Below are 21,114 nucleotides of genomic sequence, written 5' to 3' on the forward strand. Positions count from 1 at the left end.
CCATGTGAGTTGTTTGAAGTCGTACCATGAAGATTCGGAAGATTCGGGAAGGGGCAAATCGAAACGGGCACCATTTGGCAACACCAATTTCTATGACATGGAGGTGAAGTGTGTATTAGCCAATCGCGTCATTCGACAAAATGCCCATCCTCCAAGTCGGGAATACTTTGTCAAATGGAAAGGGCTACCAAAGAGTGAAGCTAGTTGGGAACCCAAAGATGCATTGTGGCAATTCAAAGACAAGGTCCAAGAATTCCACAAAGAGTCGACGAGGACGTCTCCGGATTAGGTGGGAGAGAATGTGACGCCTCTCAAGCATTTTATCAAACACTTGGTGTGCGTCATCCCGACATTCTAGAAGCTTCCGGAATACTCTTGTATATGCTAGAATATTGTAATTAATACAGTAGTTGGTAGATGGTAGTTGGTAGGTGGTAGTTTGGAGTTAGCTAATCTCCACCGTTGATCTCGGGAGATCTAGACCGTCCATTGTAAGCTCCAACTACTATAAAAGGGGGAGGTCTTCATTTGGCCAAACCATCCAAGAATTGTAAAGTTCTCTCATTAGTAAAGAGTTCTTTTTCTACCATCCTTTTGTGAGTGAGTTTGTGTGAGTGTTTTCTTACTTACAGATCTAGAAGCGTGAGCAAGCAAGACTGACTTAGGGCAATCATTGAGAGATTAGCACCTAAGGCCACACGACTCCGAAGGGAAGCGATCGGGTCATTACACGGGTAGGGCTTGTAGTTTCTCACATCCACTGATAACGACTGCTAATTCAGTGTTAGGAAGTAGACCTGGCAAAACGGGTGGGTGGTCTGGGTACGGGCCGGGTCAAACGGGTACGGGCCCTTATATGGGTCTAGATATACGGGTACGGGTGGACCGTTTTTTCTCTCTCCAAATTTTAGTTTTTACAGTTTCACCCCTAACAATTTTTCAATTATGACAATTACACCCCCAAAATTCCTGCAATTTTAATTTTTTACATTTACACCCCCTAAATCAACTACTCTAAATTCAATTCAATTAAGAATATAAACAAATAGGAACCAAAATAAAAAAATAAAACATAAAAAAAAAATAACATATAATACAAAACCACAAATACCAACCAAAATAAACAAATACAAAATCACTAATACACAATCACACATAAACAAACAAAATAAGTCAATAAACTATAAATACCAACTAAAATAAATAAATATATAATCCAATATTCAACAAAAAAATTCTTAGGACAGCAAATGTTCATCCCACAATGGGCATGATAGAGTTTCTTGATTCTATAGTCTCGAGATCAGTCAATGGTACATCAAGATCATCATCCGAATCATCATTCACCTCATCATCTACAAAACAATGATCAACTACAAATATTAATAAATGTAAATAATAAAATATAAGAAATATTATATTTTATCAGCTACAAAAGTTCTTGAAGAAAAGAAAGCAAAGCCTTTAAAGGTTTGAATCACCTACCGGAAAAAAAGAAACTTTAATAGCATAATATAATTTTTATCTTTCTTCATAGGGAAAATGGTTCCCCTTATTTTAGAATCAAAATCATCATCATTCCTAAATTTCAAAGTAAGGGATTGGATTAAACCCCACATGCCACAGTTAAAAGAATCCAACAAAAAAAAAAAAAAAACTCAAACCAATAAGCTACTCTAATCCTGTGTCAAATTCCATGTGAAAACTATTCTCTCTTCACTCTCTCCTCTCTCTTTCAGTATATGAGCACCAGTCAAAGACAACTTTTCTTCAGTACTCTTCGTCTTTTTCTTCAAACAAATTGTGGATCGAAACCCGAGATGGGGTTTCTATTCAATGTCATGTTTCTCTCTTTGATATTATTATTGATATTTCACCACACATTAGAAGCTGAGAACTTCAATGCCTTCACCAGTACTATTGATAACACCAGTTCCACAGCCAGAGAACTTGCCGATAACAATAATGAATGAATACAAACTCAAGAAATGACTCTCTCAAATCTCAAAACAAACATCCCTCCATCGATCCACATCCACCCATTATAGATAATATAATATAATATAACAACTAAGTGTCCATACCTTTTCATCTTGAGATTTCAAAGCCCAAAACCCATGGTAGCAGAATGCCACTATCACCACAATTAATAAAACAGAAAACGATAACACCACACCATAACCAGAAATGATACATCTAGTTTAGCTCTAAAACTCAGAAATTTGAACATATTTACACAAGTACATACTACAGTCTACTGTCTACATACCCTTAATGATGGAAACTTACGATGGAGAGAGACAGGAGATGACAAGCTTGCGATGGAGAGAGACAGGAGATGACGAGCTTGCGACACCTGACGACGACAGAGAGAGGAGATGACGAGCCGACGAGGATGAATGATGGCGAATGCGATCGGCGACGTGAACATTGAACAGAGTGATGATGAGATTAGAGATTGAAAGAATGAAAACGTGAACACTAACAGTGATGAGAAATTCAAAGGCACGAGAGAAAAGAGAAAGTTTGTTTTAGAGTTGGGTGGCGTTAATGGGTTAGGGACTTAGGGTTTAGCTTTGAAAAAAAGGGGTACCCGTGGGTTTACCCGTCAAAAAACGAGTCGGTCCGGGTACGGGTAGAACTTAAACGGGTTCAACATATTAAACCCATGCCCTATATTTTTTACCTGGGTACCGGCCGACTCGCAGGTCTGGACCCATTTTGCCAAGTCTATTGGGAAGTCCATCTTTCAGGAAAGAAACAAGATTTGCGCAACTTTCTATTCTTATAAGACTAAGATTGTGTAGACTCTGTAGGCCTTTGGGAACTGACTTAAGATTTCACATCCACTGATCCGAACATAATCAAGAGACGTGTTGTTATCAAAACTCCCAACTCCTAACTCTAGCTTCGGGTAACCTGCAATTGAAAATGTTGATGCGAGATTTTGACACCAACTAAACGCACGTGTGAGATGCTGAGCTGACTTAGAAGACAAACTTGAATGAAGTATTAAACTGAATAATAGAAGAAGAACCATGTTTGAAGTGGTTCAGATGCTTAAGTAAGCAAATCTTACGTTCGCTGGTATTGTATTAATATATTTAAGATCAGGTCGCGTTCAGCAAGCTAATTTACAAGAGTTTACAAAAGAGGGAGAAAATGAGTGAGAGAGTATGTATGCTTATTCCAGAGAGAAATTAGTCAATCCCCAAATGAAAGAAGAGCCCTCTATTTATAGTGGGATGGGTTAAGGTAACGATTACTAAATCTATGAGTTGGTCAGACTATCCGTGTAAATCCTTCTTTACCTCTCGTTGCCCACCTACTAGAGCGATTTATGCGATTTGTGCAGGGATTGGACACGTGGATGTTCTTCAGCCTTTTGCTAGTCTGGCGCGCACCCACTGCACTAACAGAAACATGTTGCTTATATCATCACGCAACGTGGCTACGCCTGGATGGCTACTGGTTTATTGAAGCTCTGACCACTTATACTGACTGGGCTCTACGTCAGCCCTACTTTTTTAAGCATAACAGAAAAAAAATGAAGTGCCTTGGGTAACTGTCCTCCTGCTATTAACGTTCTAAGATTTGAATAATTGGCAATCGAAAGATGTGTGCGTGTTAAAGGTAAGTGTTGTGTTGACGATAAATGCCTGAGAGAAGGGCAATTTGATATATACAATTCGCAATGAAGAGATGTAGTGGTGTTGCCCACATCCTCCTGCTGCATCAATGAATCATCCCAAATATACTCCAATTTTTCACAATTCGCTACATCAAGGGTTTTTAGCGATGAAGGTTATCAGCCCCTCACAACAAACATTAGAGAAGGACAACTAGAAACTTCCAAGTGCTTAATACGTGGATTGTTGTGCTTCAACCCGTCATGTAAGGATGTTATGGCTTCACAATTCCAAATTTCAACATTGGTCAGGCTGGAAAGAGAACCATCTAGAAACGAATCTAGATTTGGAAGCTCAGTCAAATATAGCTCTTTAAGCAAGATAAAGCAATCCAACCCCAACCCTTGTGGTGGCTTCTCAGGACATTCACATTTGGCCACAATTGTATAAGCTTTTTACAACCAACAATTCTTAAGAGTCTTTAATTTCTGAAATTCATCCTTTGACCAACTTCTAAACACAGCAACATCTGACCCTTTGCATCTATTTATTTCTAGTGAGCGGAGAATAGGAAAGTTTGAGAAAGAAACCATTAATTCCTCACATTCCTTAATCATAACAGTCTCTAATAAAGGAAGAGGGTTCAGTGTTTGGGAGTCAGTTGGACTATAGCATACCATGTTATGCAGTGGAAACATAAGTTCTAGATCCTAGCTATTGAATATAATAATAACAAGTAGTAAAGCATAAATAAATAGCAAAAATTAAATGCAAAAATAAAGAATATCAAGAATTAACGAGGTTCAGTATTGAAACCTACATCCTCGGGCGCTGCAAAAGAAAATTTCACTATCTCCAAACAATATTACAAACTTTTGGGTAATACAACAAATACCCAAAACAAAGGGGAGATACAACAAATCTTGCAAACTAAAGGGTCCTTAAAGAAAGAACCCTAAACAAAAGAAGTATAATGGAATTACAACTTGGGATACAAATAAAAATGATTTAGGTCCTTATATATAGGTCCTAAAAGTTTCCCACTTTTCATTCATTTTCAATGTGGGACAAACTAATTTTTTGGCTTATTACATATAAGTCCTTAGACCTTTCTCCATTATCACTTCTACCATATTTGATTTTGCTAAATGAACCATCTTTCTAACAAATCTCCACCTTAGAGAATAGCAAAGCTTCAAAGTTTTGTATTCTTCTGTCAAATTTTGCAACACCTTCAAATGCACCAAAAAAGCCATAGTCAAGCTCGCAGGATGTTGATCAAGTTCAAACAATGATTGAACTTGATCATTGTCACTACTTTCGTTAAAATATATGCAGGATTATCAGCAGTCCCAATCTTCTCTAATGAGATTCTTCCTTCAGTAATGATTTCCCGCACAAAGTGGTAACGAACATCTATATGCTTGGTGCGAAAGTGGAATACTGGATTCTTTGCTAAGTGAATAGCACTCTGACTATCAGAATAGATAGTGATCTTCTTCTAACTAATTTTCAATTCATCCAATAGCCTTGTAACCAAATAGCTTCCTTCACAGCCTCTATAACTATCATGTATTCTGCCTCTGTAGTAGACAAAGCAACTGTAGACTGCAAAGAAGATTTCCAACTTACTGGAGCTATAGCAAGAGTAAATACATATCCAGTAGTTGACCGACGCTTGTCCAAATCACCAGCATAATCAGAATCAACATAGCCAACAGCAAATTGACTAAGATTTTCATCCCGCTCAAAAACCAAACCAATGTTTACAGTACCTATAATATACCGTAAAATCCACTTCACAGCTTGCCAATGTCCTTTACCAGGATCATGCATATACCTGCTCACAATTCCAACTGCATGTGAAATGTCGGGCCTAGTACACACCATTGAATACATCAAGCTACCAACCGCATTTGAATACGGAACTTTTGACATATACTCTCGTTCTTCATGCGTACTTGGAGATAATGATGCACTAAGCTTTAAATGAGGAGCAAGTGGAGTACTTACAGGTTTTGTACTTTCAGTTATGCCAAAACGTTGTAAGACCTTCTTTAGATACTGCTTTTGAGTCAAACAAACCTTGCCATTTCCTCTATCTCTAATTATCTCCATACCGAGAATCTTCTTGGCTTCACCTAAATCCCTCATCTCAAATTCTTGATTTAGTTGAGCCTTAACTTCTCAATTTCTTCTACATTCTTTGAAGCAATCAACATATAAGAGTAGCTAAATGAGAGTATTACCTTGTAGCCTTTGAAAATACACACAGTTGTCAAATTTGCTTCTTGTGTACTCCTGACCCATCATAAACCTATCAAATCGCTTGTACCACTGCCTCGGAGATTGTTTCAAACCATAAAGCGATCTTTTCAGTTTACAAACCCAATCTTCAATCCCAATAATTCTAAATCCTTCTGGCTGAGTCATATAGATTTCCTCTTCCAAATCACCGTGTAGAAACGCAGTTTTCACATCAAGTTGAACAAGTTCAAGATTCATCTGAGCAACCAAGGCCAACAAAATTCTAATAGAAGAATGCTTTACAACTGGAGAAAATATCTCATTGAAATCTATTCCTTCCTTCTGAGCGTAGCCTTTCGCCACCAACCTTGCCTTGTATCGAATGTCTTTCAAATTCAGAAATCCTTCTTTCTTTGCATATACCCATTTGCACCCAATTGCCTTCTTATTCTTTGGTAATTGAACAACCTCCCAAGTATCATTCTTATGGAGAGACTGCATCTCTTCTTTCATGGCTTTCTTCCACTTACAATTTTCGGAACTGCTAGCCAATTCATTATAAGTGGAAGGAACTTCACCATTTTCAATTGGGAGTGCATAGGCCACCGTATCAGCAAAACGAGCAGGCTTGCGAATTTCTCGTCTTGGCCTATTAACGGCAATGGATTCTTGTTAAGGTTCTTGGGAAGAATCCTCTTCTTCATCTCTAATGAACTCCTCTATCATAGGAGTCTCATTTCTAGCTAGGCTAACTGATGTTGTTTTAAACTCCACCTGCTGCTGAGTATGCTCTACCTGCAGCAGAGTACTGATAACCTTCATCTGGCTTCCTGTTTTCTTTTCTATCATAGAAGACTTGTCAAATGTCACATCCTTACTAAACAGTATTTTCTTCGAACTTGGACACCAGAGACAGTATCCTTTCACACCTGAGGTAATCCTCATAAATACTGCTTTTTTTGCTCTAGGATCTAACTTAGACTCTTTTACATGATAATAAGCAGTGGAACCAAAAACATGTAAAGAGTCATAATCTGAAATAGGTTTTCCAGACCATACGTCAATTAGCGTCTTGCCTTCAATTGCAGTTGACGGTAGACGATTAATGAGATGACACGCATATATAACTGCCTCAGCCCAAAACTCTTTGCCTAACCCAAAATTGGACAACATACATCGAACTTTCTCCAGTATAGTTTGATTCATACATTTTGCCACCCCACTCTGCTGTGGTGTATTTCTTACTGTAAAGTGACGTACTATACCTTCATCTTGGCAAACTTTCAAAAACGGATCACTCCGATACTCCCTACCATTATCTGTACATAGTTGCTTGATCTTTTTGCCAGTCTGAGTCTCAATCATCTTTTTCCATTTAAGGAAAACCTCAAGTACGTTATCTTTAGTTTTTATCACATACACCCAAACTCTTCTGGAAAAATCATATACAAAAGTGACAAAATAGTGCATACCTCCCAAAGATGTTGTTTTGGTAGGTCCCCACACATCAAAATGAACATAATCCAAAATACCTATAGTACTATGGATTACGGTGCCGAATTTCACTTTTGTCTGTTTTCCCAGAACACAATGCTCACAGAAATCTAGCCTACAGGTCTTTGCACCTTTCAATAAGCCTTGATTCACCAAACTAAGTAAGGCTTTTTCACTTGCATTCCCCAAACGCATATGCCACAGCTTGAGCATTTCTAAATCTGCATCTTTTTGTACGACCGCATCTATCGTTTCAATAATCGTACTACCATTATAGTAATACAAGTTGTTTCTCCTTGTGCCTTTCATTACCACAAGAGCGCCTAAAGTAACTTTTAGAATTCCATCTCGCATATTCACCTAGAAGCCTTTAGATTCCAAGGCTCCCAAAGAGATAAGATTCTTTTTCAACTTCGGTACATACCAAACATCTGTCAGCGTTCTAGTTGAGCCATCGTGATTCTTCAACCGAATTGAACCTATCCCGGTTGTTTTACAAGCATCATCATTGCCCATATAAACAACTCCACCATCAAGTTCTTCAAAATTAAAGAACCATTCCTGATGAGGACACATATGATAGGTACAACCTGAATCCATAATCCACTCATTTGATCCAAAGGTGGATGGTAGGCTAACTAGGCAGAAATCTGACTCATCCTCTTCACGCTCAACAACGTATGCATCGGAAGCAGCTTTGCCCTCTTTCTTTTTCAACTTCGGACAATCTTTCTTCCAATGCCCATTCTCACAACAAAAGACACATTGATCCCTATTGAGTTTTCCCTTCGAACGAGATCTTCCTCTTCTCTCCTTCTTACGACTCTGACTTTGACTACACCCTCTTGCTACAAATGCTTCTGCTGACTCATCTCTATTCTTCTTCTGATCCTTTTTCTGAATTTCATGATTAGATAGAGCAGAATAAACCTCTTCAAAGGACAATTTTTCTTTCCCATGAAGAAATGTAATACTAAGATGATCCAACTCATTCGGAAGAGATCCAATCAGCAACATAGCTTTATGTTCATCTTTGAATGTTTCATCCAAATTTAACAAATCAGCAATTAATTTGTTAAATATATCAATATGGCTACTGATATTCTTACCTGGTCTCAACTGAAGACGAAACAATCTTTTCATCAAATAGAGCTGATTCTCATTATTTTTTTTCATGTATTTGTTTTCCAGTGCCTTCCATAACTTATTGGCAGACGTCTCTTTCATGAATGGATATTTCTGTTCTCCACAAAGACATGAGCAAATCATCCCACAAGCTTTTACATTCAACCTCACCCAGTCTTTCTCATAGATATCTTTTGGTTTTTCCTCCTCCAGAATGATATCTAGATCTTGCTAATACAAGCTATCCATTACCTCACTCTGCCACAAGCCAAAATTATTTTGACCATCAAATTTTTCAACATCAATTTTTGCATTTGAAACCGTTATCATCTTTACTAGCATGGGTGGTGATGCCGCGAACGGTGATGCCTCGGATGATGAATCCTCGGGCAATGACGCCATTTAGGCTTTACTCAATTAGCTTGGTAAACAACGTTCCCAATAACCAAGCTCCACAAATTATTATATTCAATAGTTAACCAACAAATCAACAATAGCCCTAGGTAGTAGTAAGTGCTTAAATGATTAAATACGCACCAGGAAAATTCCCAGGAAACAATGGAGGGGTCACAAATGGTCCCACTTAAAATCCAGTCTCCTTAGACTTTTATCATCTTGTTGACAGAATTTTCCTAGACATGCATTTAACCATACAAATAGCTATTCACTGTCCTAAACCTACTCGGATACCACTTGTTATGCAACAGAAACATAAGTTCTAGATCCTAGCTATTGAATATAATAATAACAAGTAGTAAAGCATAAATAAATAGCAAAAATTAAATGCAAAAATAAAGAATACCAGGAATTAATGAGGTTCAGTATTGAAACTTACGTCCTCGGGCGCTGCAAAAGAAAACTCCACTATCTCCAAACAATATTACAAACTTTTGGGCAATATGACATACCCAAAACAAAGGGGAGATACAATAAATCTTGCAAACTAAAGGGTCCTTAAAGAAAGAACCCTAAACAAAAGAAGTATAATGGAATTACAACTTGGGATACAAATAACAATGATTTAGGTCCTTATATATAGGCTACAAAAGTTTCCCACTTTTCATTCATTTTCAATGTGGGACAAACTAACTTTTTGGCTTATTACATATAAGTCCCTAGACCTTTCTCCATTATCACTTCTACCCTATTTGATTTTGGTAAATGAACCATCTTTCCAACATACCACGCCTTTGCATCTTTCTATTTTTAAACAGCAGAGCACTGGAAGGCTTGTGAAAGAAACAACCAATTGCTCACATTTACTAATCACAAGTTCTGTTAATGAAGGAAAATGATTAGGTAATCTTCCACAGAGCTTGGGACATTGTTTAATGGAAAGCTTTCGGAGACAAGAGAAACTTTCTACATGCAACTTTTCTTCAGAAGGATCCCAATGCTCCCATTTCGGCAAATTCTCAAAACAAAGTGTCTCTAATGATTGAAAACACTCTGAGCAACTCTCCCCATAGATCTCACAGCCTACTTTTTTAAGCATTTTCATCCCTTTGATGGTGAGGTTTTTAAGTAACCCCAATAGCCCAATCGAAGGCAAGGTTATCCATCCAATTTCAAAACCACCATATTAGAGAATGATGAATATCCTACCCAAGATGAAAAATGTTTGCCGCCAAAATTATCGATTGTGAGCTCTTTCATATTTTTATGGGGTTGTAAAATGTCAGAACAATTTTCTCTACTTCATCTCGAGAGGGCATAGAAGAACTCCATCCTAGCAGTAACAATTCTAAGTCCTTTTTATAACACAATATAAAATCTCTTGTTTCACGACAATCAGTTGCATTCTCTAACCTTGAAATATAAAGTTCTCCACAAATAAACTTTAATTCTTTCAAACTAGATCCGACGCCTTTACCCACAACAAAATTAGATAAAGTTTGAAGACATTTTAATTTTTTCACTTCTAATGGCGTCTCTCTTATAAGTATTGCACCTCTAATATCAAGATAGCGAAGATTGATCAAATCTCCTATTTGTGAAGGCAACTTTTTTAGATGAGAACAGCAACTTAATAACAAACCTTGTAAACTGAATAGTGAACTTGTTGAATCAGGTAGACTTGTGATTTGAGTTTTAGAAAGATTGAGATACCTCAAATGTTTCAAATCTCCAATTGAGTCGGGTATTTCAATCGCACGATAATTTGTTGAAGATAATGATCTCAATTTTCTAAGCTTTGGCAATAAATTGGGATAGACTGACTTACCTATGTAACTCAAATCATATATTGACTTTGGTGGCCAAAATATTCTTAGGAACGTCCTTAGCTACTCAACTCCAGGGAAGACTTCAAAATTCTTCTCAACTTCATACCTTCTAAATGTGTAAGAAGAGTGTTGAATCCTTTCACGTCTTTTTATTTGCATGACACTCAATTCGTCTTCAAATCTAAAACTTGTTTCTCGAGAAATCGATTGGGCCAAATCATGGACAATGTCGTGCATTACAAATTTCAAACTATCATTATTCAATTGTTGAAAAATTGACCTTGACAATAACTCACAAAAATACTCTGCCACCTAGGTCTTCTAGTTGCTTCTTATGGTTTGATTGTTGAATAAGTCATTTTGCCATCCATAAAAGTACAAGTTCTTCCTTCTTGAATTCATAATCCTTTGGAAAAATTGCACAATAAGCAAAATTTCTCTTAAGATGTGACAAAAGATGATAATAACTTAATTTTAACACAGGGAGAATATTATTTTCCTCTGGCAAATCCCAAATTTCGCTGTCCAATATATCCATCCATTCATTATATCTTTGCTTATAGTGTAAAAGGCCAGCTAGCGTTCTTGCCGCCAACGGCAAGCCTTTACACTTTTTAACAACTTTCTCCCCAATTAATTCCATATTCTTTCCTGCAATAATAACTCTACTTCTAGATACATGCTTCTCAAATATGGCCCAACAGGCATCTTCTGGCAGAAGCTCCAAGTTATAACATACTTCTAGTTTCATTGTCAATGCAACATCTTTGCTACGTGTAGTAACAATTATTTTACTACCCGGTCCTCACAGCCAAGAATGGAGACTTTAGGGCTTCCCATAAGTCATAATCCCTACTCCAAACATCGTCCAAGACTAACAAGAATTTTTTCCCCGCTACATTATCTTTCAGCTGAACTTGCACTTCATTTAAGTTCATTAGAGTGCAAGTTGATGCAGTGATTGACTCAAAAATAGCCTTGGAGATACGCAGAACATCAAAATCATCCGAGACACATGTCCATGCTCTTGTGTTGAAAACTTCGATAACCTTGTCATCATTGTAGACCTCTCGAGCAAGTATTGTTTTACCGATTCCTCCCATACCGACAATGGTTATAACACAAAATTTAGCTTCACTTGATCCCTCACTTAACACCATTTGAAGTATCTTGGCTTTGTCTTCCTTCTTCCCAAAAACAGCAGGCTCGATTGGCACAGATGTACTGTCCTGTCTTTTCGGTACATTTCTCCCCCCAGAAATCTCTTTTAAACCAAAAGCATTTCTTTTTTCGCGGAGTTCTTCCAATTGGTTACTGATACGATCTATCTTGGACCTCATGTTGACATCGAACTTCAGAGCAGTTGGAGCCAAGCCAGAGCAACAAGCTGGAATAAGGTTGCGTACCTTTCTGCTGGTGCTAGAACGTTTTTCTGCCTTCATCTTGCGCTGTAAAGCATCAGTTTCAAACTCATCTAAAATGTCCTCTGCATCATAAACCTAATCTTAGAGATCATCCAGCCACATTTTCACATCATCGTCTGTCAGTTGCTTCTCCTCTGCATGTCTGAGAACTGCCTGAATCATCGTAAACGTTTTTTCCCACTTCCTTAGTTTCGAAACCACCCCCTTTCCTCTTGCAAAATTCAGCAACTCTTGGGAAGCCAGTCTGTCAAACAACACCGAAAGAAACGAAGAGAGAAAGAGCTCTCCCACAGGCATGGTCATTGATTTCTTTCTGTTAGAAAGAAAGGAGTTAAATCAAAAGGATCGATTCGATCATACAAACAGAACGGTGAGAGTGAAAATAAAAAAAGACATTTGATAAGTGATGGTGATATGAAGGTTGTTTTTCCTTACCTGAAATTTGCGATATGACGGTCTTCTAGATTTCTTAACAGTCGAGTTAAATCAAAAGGATTATCAATCACACAAAAGAGAGCAAGAGCAAGATAAAGTAGATTTGTTCCATGATGCTTGAACAGATCTAAAATTTGATATATATATCTGAATAATCAATAAACTATATAAATTCACTTATTAAAATTAAATATATAATACATGTAGATACAAGAGCTCACGGAATCCTAAGCATCTTCCCATGCCATGCCATCATATAATATGTATAAATATTGTTAACAGTGTGATTATATACAGTTTTTATAATGTAATGAATATAGAAATCAATAAAATAAATGATGCCATTTCGAGATCCTAAGCACCCTCACATGCCATTGGCACCTTCCAAGATGATAATAAATAAGCAGAGTGCATTTCACAACAATGCATGCAAATATATTTATTTGCTGCTTTAGTTGGTGTGAGTCAACATTAGACTTTACACAGACAATGATCCGCAATATATGCAGAAAGATTCTTTCATCAATGTTTTAGTACCTTCCTTGTAAGTATTCTATCTGAAATTTTGGTTCGTTTTGATTAAGCAAGATTGCTGTAAATGGCTTTAATTATTTGATTTATCTGCTTAAAACTGGTGGTGATTAGTCTTTGGTGTTATTAAGTTGAACTTAATCAGTCTCTAAGATTCCTAATGTTGAGTGCAAAGCATTTTTACTTGTTTGAAAGACATCAACAGAAAAGCAGATTCAGATATGCCTTATGAAAATGCAGATATGCTGAAATTGATTCATTGTCTCTCTCTTATCAAGAAACTTTGAATGTGGTTCAATGGTATATGTCAACACTCAACAGTGGTTTTCATTAAGGCAAAGTCCATGAGGGTTTGTTTGTCTTGCAGCAACGCTGGATGGTCTGCTTTCTAAGACCAACAATAATGTTTTCCCTCCATCTTAGAACCTGAGAAACTGTATCCCTTTAGGGTAAAATGGACCATTCATGGTTCAATCAACCGTTTAACTACAATTCAAGAGTTATGCGGAATACCATTATATATTATGAAGAGGTAGGCTCTAGGCTTATGTGTACTTTGATTTCTTTGCAGCGTCACCCAAATGAAGCATGTGGTCGACCTGGCCACTACGAAAAAAAATTTGGTCTTTCCTGCCGGTTGACAACCCTTCTCAATGAAGAACAATGAAGAACTCAAGGGGTTGATTCGTCTTGTGTCACTTTCTCAAATGAGTGATCAATTAATTTTAGATTGACAATATTTGACCTCAGGAGAACTGAACTGAGTTTCCATTAAGCAATATCTTTGTGAAGCAGTTTCTTAATTTACTTTGTATGTATTTTCTGCAATTCTTAAGGAAAATAACTCCATTTCACCCAAAGGAAAACTGAGAAGAATCTAATATGCTACTCACAGTACCATGGAACAACTTCAGATTCCTCTGGATCAAAATATATGAGACAGAAAGAAAAAAGCAAATCCACACAACAGTGAGCTTGAAACATTGAGATCATTAACATTCAAATTTGGAAATGTTTACAACATCATATATTTGATCATTACAGCATAAGAATTCTAATTTTCACACCATCAACATTTTGGAACTCTACATTTTCCCTCGAGTGAAAAAACAAAGAGCAAATTAAAAGAAATCAAATTCTAAATACTTATTCTGATCAGAGATTGCAGTGGCAGTGGTGGCTTTGGTAGCTTTATCAGTCGTTGGTAATGCTGGGGCTTGAATCTTCTCGATTTCAACCGGCCTTGGGATCTCAGGGGGGCTTGCGCAACGAATCAAAGCCCAATTTACCCCTTGAAAGAAGGGATGTTGTTTGATCTCTGTTGCTCCTCGCTTATATGCCAACCGATGCAGTGGCTCTTTCACCAGCAAGCCCCTTATCAAATCCTTAGCTGAAAAACTTACAACCGGTGCCTCAGGGAATCGCAATGGTTGACCCACAACATTAAACAGGGTAGCCCTGTTTTCAGAGCCCTTAAAGGGAGTTTTACCAAATAATAGCTCATACAGAAAGATCCCAAAAGTCCACCAATCAACAGCACTGCCATGCCCTTCACCTTTGATAATTTCAGGAGCCAAGTACTCATGAGTTCCGACAAACGACATGGAGCGAGCATTGGTTGGCTCCGCAATAAGTTCTGGCAGTGGAGTAACTTGGTTCCCGGTTTCATTCTTCGGCTTCTGAACTTTCTTGGATTTCGAAAAGAATCGAGGAGAAAAACAAGTTGTAGGGGCAATACATGATGGCTGGATACATGAGGGCTCAATGCAGGCAGGTTGAACACAGTAAACTGGGTTCTTTTTCAGGGGTTCAGATCCAAGGGTTGATGACTTGACTACTGTGGGGCTAACAGCACAACGAAGGGAAAGATCAAAGTCAGACAGCATTATATGTCCATCTTCCCTCACAAGAACATTTTCTGGCTTAAGGTCCCGATAAACAATCCCTAGCATGTGGAGGTATTCCAGAGCAAGGAGAACCTCCGCTATATAGAACCTGCATATAGAAAGTCATAGGATCACATGCTTTATTTTCAGGTAAGGATAGAAGCCTGCAGGACACTCCAGCAAGAAATTCACATTGCAATATGCAATAACTACTAATTAGTTTCTCTCTACTTCTGCCACATTTCTTGCAAGACATTCTTTAAACTCAAGCATTCAACCCTCCTAAATATACAGAACTTACATTCAGGTTAAAAGAAGTTAAGGGGTACATAAAGTCACTTGGAAGACCATTAAATGATTATCCAATGCAATTCTCCAATGACCAAAAATCGAGGAGATAAAGACCCTAAATGCCAACAGCATGCACCAAAACAAGCACAGATATTGATTACCACGATTCACATATATAGACACTATAAGCAGAGAGAGAGTTTCATACTTTACTGCCTGCTCAGAAAAATGTTTCCCAGGTTGTCTTTGCCGAAGCGTGTGCAGGTCACCTCCGGGACAGAACTCCATCACCAAACATGAGAACTTGTCAGTCTCAAAATGGGTATATAACGATGGAAGGAAGGGGTGGTCCAGAGATTGTAGTATTTCTCTCTCTGTTTGAGCTCGGAGTAGTTTCTTACGTTTTGCGAGAGATGTTTTGTCCATCACTTTCATTGCAAAATGGCACTTTGTTCCACTTAATTCAGAGAGATAGACGCTTCCGATATCTCCACAGCCCAACTTCTTCAGCAGTTTAAAATGGCCCACACCCAAAACGCCGTCTTTTGATCGGACAGCTTGTATCGCTTCCCATCTTACATCATTAGCTTTGTGAGGTTTATTGACACTGCTACTTAAGCTACTACAAGTACTTTCATCACTCACATCACTGCTTGTGCTACCTCTACAAATGCTGCTCTTCCCACTCTCAACAAAATCAGCTCGATCACTAGTCTTGGCACTTCCACTTGTCTTAGCAAGACTACCTGTCCCATCACTGACTTTAGCAGAAACTGTGCCAACTCCATGCTCTGATGTTTTCTTTTCTTGTTTAACACCACCTTCCAATGAGCCCTTTGTCTCACTCACTTCAGGGCCAACATAAGTTGGCACTTGCTTTGGATCACCCAAGGATAAACCAGAATCCAACTTATCACCTAAAGAATCAACAGAACCCGTTTTATAAGAATTCAGAGATTTATCATCCTTGGTTGCAACAGAAACCTGTTCTAAAGCAGCCTGCTGGCCACACTTGGGTAACTTTCTCAGATTAACCAGCTCAGAGTTGTTTGCCAAAGTTGAAGGCTTGCGAAAATCACGTTCTGATGTTTGACTACCAAGGGGTTTCCTTTGCTTCTCTGGGGAAACTCTCATACCAGGTTTTGAGGCCATCGAAAGAAAGAAGACTTGTTAAACAGATTAGATTGTACCACAGACCCATTACTCATCCCTAAGCTTCAATAATTGGCCCCCTCCATTAGTAATGCCAATTGTTATCATCTCCAATTCCATTAGCAGTAAGACGATTTCTACAATTGATCAAAACAAAAAAAAAAAAAAAACAAAAAAAAAAAAATAATAATAATGAAAAAACAAAAACCAAACAACAATCTTCTATTCAGAATGATCCATAAGTTAAATCTTAAACCCAGATGGATAAAGCTCTAATTAGCAAGACCAATATAAATAAACTAACACATGACACCACCAAAAAAAAAAAAAATTCTTAACACAAGCCAAGAGAAGTAGTGAAATTCCCCTCTAGTAAGACCAAACTTAAGTCCACACAACAACTGAATTAACAAATTAAGGATAAAATGTAAAACCCAAATCACGAAACCAAACAAATAAGCTAAAAGATAGGCTTACAATTGCATTCAACATAGATCAAATCTTACAATTAAATCAAGAAAGTAAGAGAAACCGAAGCCCCTTAGATCGAAATGCCAATCCCATAAAAACAGAAACTTTGAATCAAATGCAAGAATAAATCAAACAATAACATTCAAAATGTGGTTTATCTTCAGCCGAAAAACGCACAACACAAAGCAAAAGGCAAAAGATAAGAACAAAGTGAAGTAAAGAAGATTCACAATAGATCTCAAAACAAAACCCCACCACTTGAGAGCATGAAAAGGAAAACCCACAAAGACCCAGATGCTAAAAATAAAAAAGTAAAATGCAATGGCAAAGAGAAGCTAAAAACATCCCACCAAGCTAATCACAAGAGCAGAAAAAAGTTAAGAGAAGAGAAAAGGAAACCCAAAAAAGAAGAGTACCTTATAGTGTTAAAGATCACAACTTTGAGAGCTTGCTTTTGCAGTGGAGAAAAGAGAGAGCACCCACTTATTCATTCATTCGCTACTGTAGAGAGAGATAATAAGAGAGAGTGATGCGTGAGAGCTTCTTCTCTCTGAAATGTGTGGAGAGAGAAGAAAATAGAAAGTACTTTAAGAGAGAGAAAAAAAAAAAAGGATTTTTAGTGGACAGATATTATGGTGCCCAAGCCGGTAACGTTACCCACAGGCTCAAAATTTAGATTCCATAATTGTTTTATTAAAAAAATAAAAAAGTTTTTAGAGAGTTTATTGTAGCAAACCCCGTTTATAAGGTTTTATTACTGCGTTGTATCGATATATCAACGTAAAACTTGTAAACTCATAACGGGGAAAGTTGTAAACGAAAAATAAATACTTGTAAAATTCAATTTAGTGAACAAATATTATGGTGCCCAATCCGGGTAACGTTATCCAACATGCTCAAAATTTAGATGCCATAATTATTTTATTAAAAAAAAGTAGTCAGAGAGTTTATTGTAACAAACCACGTCCCTAGGGTTTTATTATAATACAATATTATATCGATACATCCATGAAATCTATAAAATCATAATAGGAAAATTGTAAACGAAAAACATAATATAGTATTTGCAAAATTCAATTATATAGAATAGTACACTAACAAAAACTTTAATTTGAAATACAAAATTTAATTATACATAACGATTTTTTGAATTTATTGAATCTGTTGCGTGATAAAAATAGCAAGATACTAAAAGTTAAAATCGGATATCATTTTCAGATTTAACTACTTTAATATTATTAACAAATATTTTCGTTATCAATTAAACAGTGATTATCGATTGCAAATATTTTATACACCTTATGATAAAATATGCAATGGGTATGTTTATTGTGGTAACGTTACCGACACCGGCAAAAAAGTTAAAGTTTCTTCCAGAAAATATCCTGGGGAGGTAATTACCGGTATGATATGAATGAATGAAGCTCAAAAAGAGCGTGGGGTCAAGGCAAAAAAAGGAAGAAGAAAAAGGGGGTCAAAGGTAGTGCTTTGGGGTTCAATAATAATTTTTAAAGTAAAACAATATTATTGAAATTGTGACTTAAAAACAAACTTTTGTCCTAAAACCAAAACAAAAACAAAAAAAAAAAAAAAAAAAAAAAAAAAAAAAATCCAGAGGTCTTAATCAAAGTGAATGGGCCTCAAAAGGCTCCAAGCTGTCTGTTCTCATGATTTTTGGGCTTCTTTTTTTCAGTTCTTGAGTTTCCCATTTAGGGCTTCAAAGTCTTTGGAATGACCATTTCTGTCCCTTTGGTGGTCCTCCATGACACACCTTTCTTTTCTGCTTTATTAGTTGTTGATAGATGAATGATGTTGATGATGATGATCATGTTTGGGCAAAAGGGTCAATCACATGCTTCTCGATTAGGTCATTGCTTCGACCAGGCGGTTCATATTTAACTAATAAGAAAGTCTTCAGTTGACTGTACGTATAAACATTATATATACATTTAGTCATTTACATATATTCAACTGATGAGAAAGATTTCAGTGAGATGTACGTATCACATTATCTATACATTTACAGTTAAGATTCAACCGATGAGAAAGTTTTCCATTTGATATGTGTATCACATTATCCATACATTTATTCAGTTAAATATTATTCAGTATGTATTTATGTCAATCATAATAGTAGTTTAACGGAAAATGAAATAAATAGTTATACGGTAGAACTCATATATATATATATGGTGAAATTTGATTAAATAAACGTACCGATAAGATGATACGCTTGCACCGCTAAAGATGTTTTTCTTAACTAACATACATAGTCATTATAAGTTGAATTATGGGATTTTCAACTTTTTAACTCTTTAGTGATTGAAAATTCTCGAAAGGTATATAAAGATAATGATAATGATAAAGTTCCAAGTGGAACACCCTTATATTTGACTAAAACATCCTCCCGGTAATGTTACCAAACCAGTGTGATAGTAGCTATAAACAAAGGCTGATCAAGCATGGAGTCAGATATCAGATACCAAAGTTGAAGGGAATATTTTGTTGGGGAAGATGAATATGAAGATTAAAGCACAGAAAAAGTGAACACAAAATCCTGATTAATCCCAACAGTATCTTAATGAAGTGGACTCAGAATAATGACCTCTCATGCCGACAACACAACACAATGCCATCTTGGACAGCTCATTCCCTTTTGAATCCCCCCCTCTTCTCAATACCCCAAATCCAAGATTTGCTAATCTTGTTCACTTGTTTATGCATACGAAAATTAGGGAAAGCTCATTAATAACTTTTTATTGAACAAATATTGTAACTAAGGTGTCCAAATCAGGTTACTCGACTAATCTTTGGGAGAAACTAGCGCAGCAACCCACCCTATCAAGACCTCCCACTTAAATCGCGGATACTCAGATGGGGTATCGAACCTTAGACCGTACGTTTATCTACACTATCTTTAATTCGTCCTAACTATCTAGGCTATCGATAGGTGAAATGACATTTCGTGCTAACCTTCAATTTCTATCATAGTTGGTTGCTGTCTTATTTTGTCTAAGATACATGACTTTGAGTGGTTGGATAGGACAATTCTAGTTATAAAAAATTTATGGGACTGGCCCAGAAGGTCTTATTAGTTCAATTTTTAATGAACCCACTTGCCAAAGTTTGGTTTACTTTGGGACTTGCTTTACTGAGAACTTGGTGTGAACAAAATAATTATTAAATGAGGAAGATGGCTAAGTCATTTTGACCTGCCTAACTAATGGGGTCAGATAAGATCTGGATCATAACTTCAAACTTTTAATGATGTTTTTAAGAGTAATTTAATCAGCAGATTATGTCACTGGGTTTGCTCAAACTTAGTCTTTTTTTTTCTTCTCCCTGCTGGCTTAATAATCATTAAGATGAAAAATAAAGAGAGGTTTTTATATTGAGAATGACAGTATGACACCATACTTAATTATATATAAGTGTTAACACCAAATGGAAAGACGATTTTACCCTTTTGGTTTCGGAAACTAATAATATCAACAGAAGACGACAAAATCGTATTGATTTGATGTGTATAAGACCTAATTTACGAATAGGAGTAAGATTGTGAGTTTCCGAGAATAAAAAAAATAATATGTTCTTAAAAAAATGAAACTTTAAACCCGAAATCAACGATGATCTCACCCTTTTAATTTCAAAAACTAACAATATTGCCTCTAATTTTCGAAGTCACTCATTCCGGTAAACGGAAAAGAAAGGATGACGGTGTTAGTTTCTGAAATCAAGAGGCAAAGTTGTTCTTTTCCTATAAATATAGGGGTGACAATGTTATTTACCCAATTAAGAAATGGCTGATTTGATATTGAGAAAGTGATGCAGGAGCAGGACCAATCAAACTTAAAACATATTTCAATAATTTCTTCACTAAGAAAGCTTGTGAGCTGACAGAGAAGACCATGATTCTTTGTCCTCAAGGACAGGTATGCCACATGCTTCATATGGGTGACTGTAAAAGGACCTCAAAGTTCTCATAAACCTAGAAGCCTCATACTTTGATAAATACAAAATAATAGGAAAAAGAAATGAAAAAGAAAAAAAAAAAAATTACTCCACCTGTACAACAACAGTACAGGTACAGCAAGATTAAGGACACATGTGCATCACCAGTCCTAGCTAAAAATATACAGAGTTTCATAGTAATATAAAATACTCAAAAAAGCTTATAAGATTACCATTAGATGACAATCCTTCT

The 21,114-nt window shown here is 36.7% G+C and overlaps 1 protein-coding gene and 1 pseudogene across 2 annotated transcripts; both read right to left on the reverse strand.

Moving 5' to 3' along the window:
* Positions 1-11,075: 11,075 nt before the first annotated feature.
* LOC116122285 lies at positions 11,076-12,162 on the reverse strand (annotated as a pseudogene).
* A 1,918-nt stretch (positions 12,163-14,080) lies between these two features.
* On the reverse strand, positions 14,081-17,480 carry LOC116122324 (serine/threonine-protein kinase D6PK-like). Of its 2 annotated transcripts, none has more exons than XM_031408181.1 (3): positions 17,327-17,480; positions 15,496-16,576; positions 14,081-15,105 (listed from the first exon to the last, which is right to left on the reverse strand). In XM_031408181.1, the coding sequence occupies exons 2-3, from the start codon at positions 16,437-16,439 to the stop codon at positions 14,232-14,234; spliced, it is 1,818 nt and encodes a 605-aa protein (XP_031264041.1). In that variant the 5' UTR covers positions 16,440-16,576; positions 17,327-17,480; the 3' UTR covers positions 14,081-14,231. The 2 variants fall into 2 exon arrangements, with proteins under 2 accessions (XP_031264041.1, XP_031264042.1); XM_031408182.1 differs by lacking the exon at positions 17,327-17,480 and adding an exon at positions 16,946-17,075.
* Between the last annotated feature and the right edge of the window lie 3,634 nt (positions 17,481-21,114).

This window comes from Pistacia vera, unplaced genomic scaffold (assembly GCF_008641045.1).
Source record: "Pistacia vera cultivar Batoury unplaced genomic scaffold, PisVer_v2 Contig133, whole genome shotgun sequence".
Classification (NCBI taxonomy): Eukaryota; Viridiplantae; Streptophyta; class Magnoliopsida; order Sapindales; family Anacardiaceae; genus Pistacia; species Pistacia vera.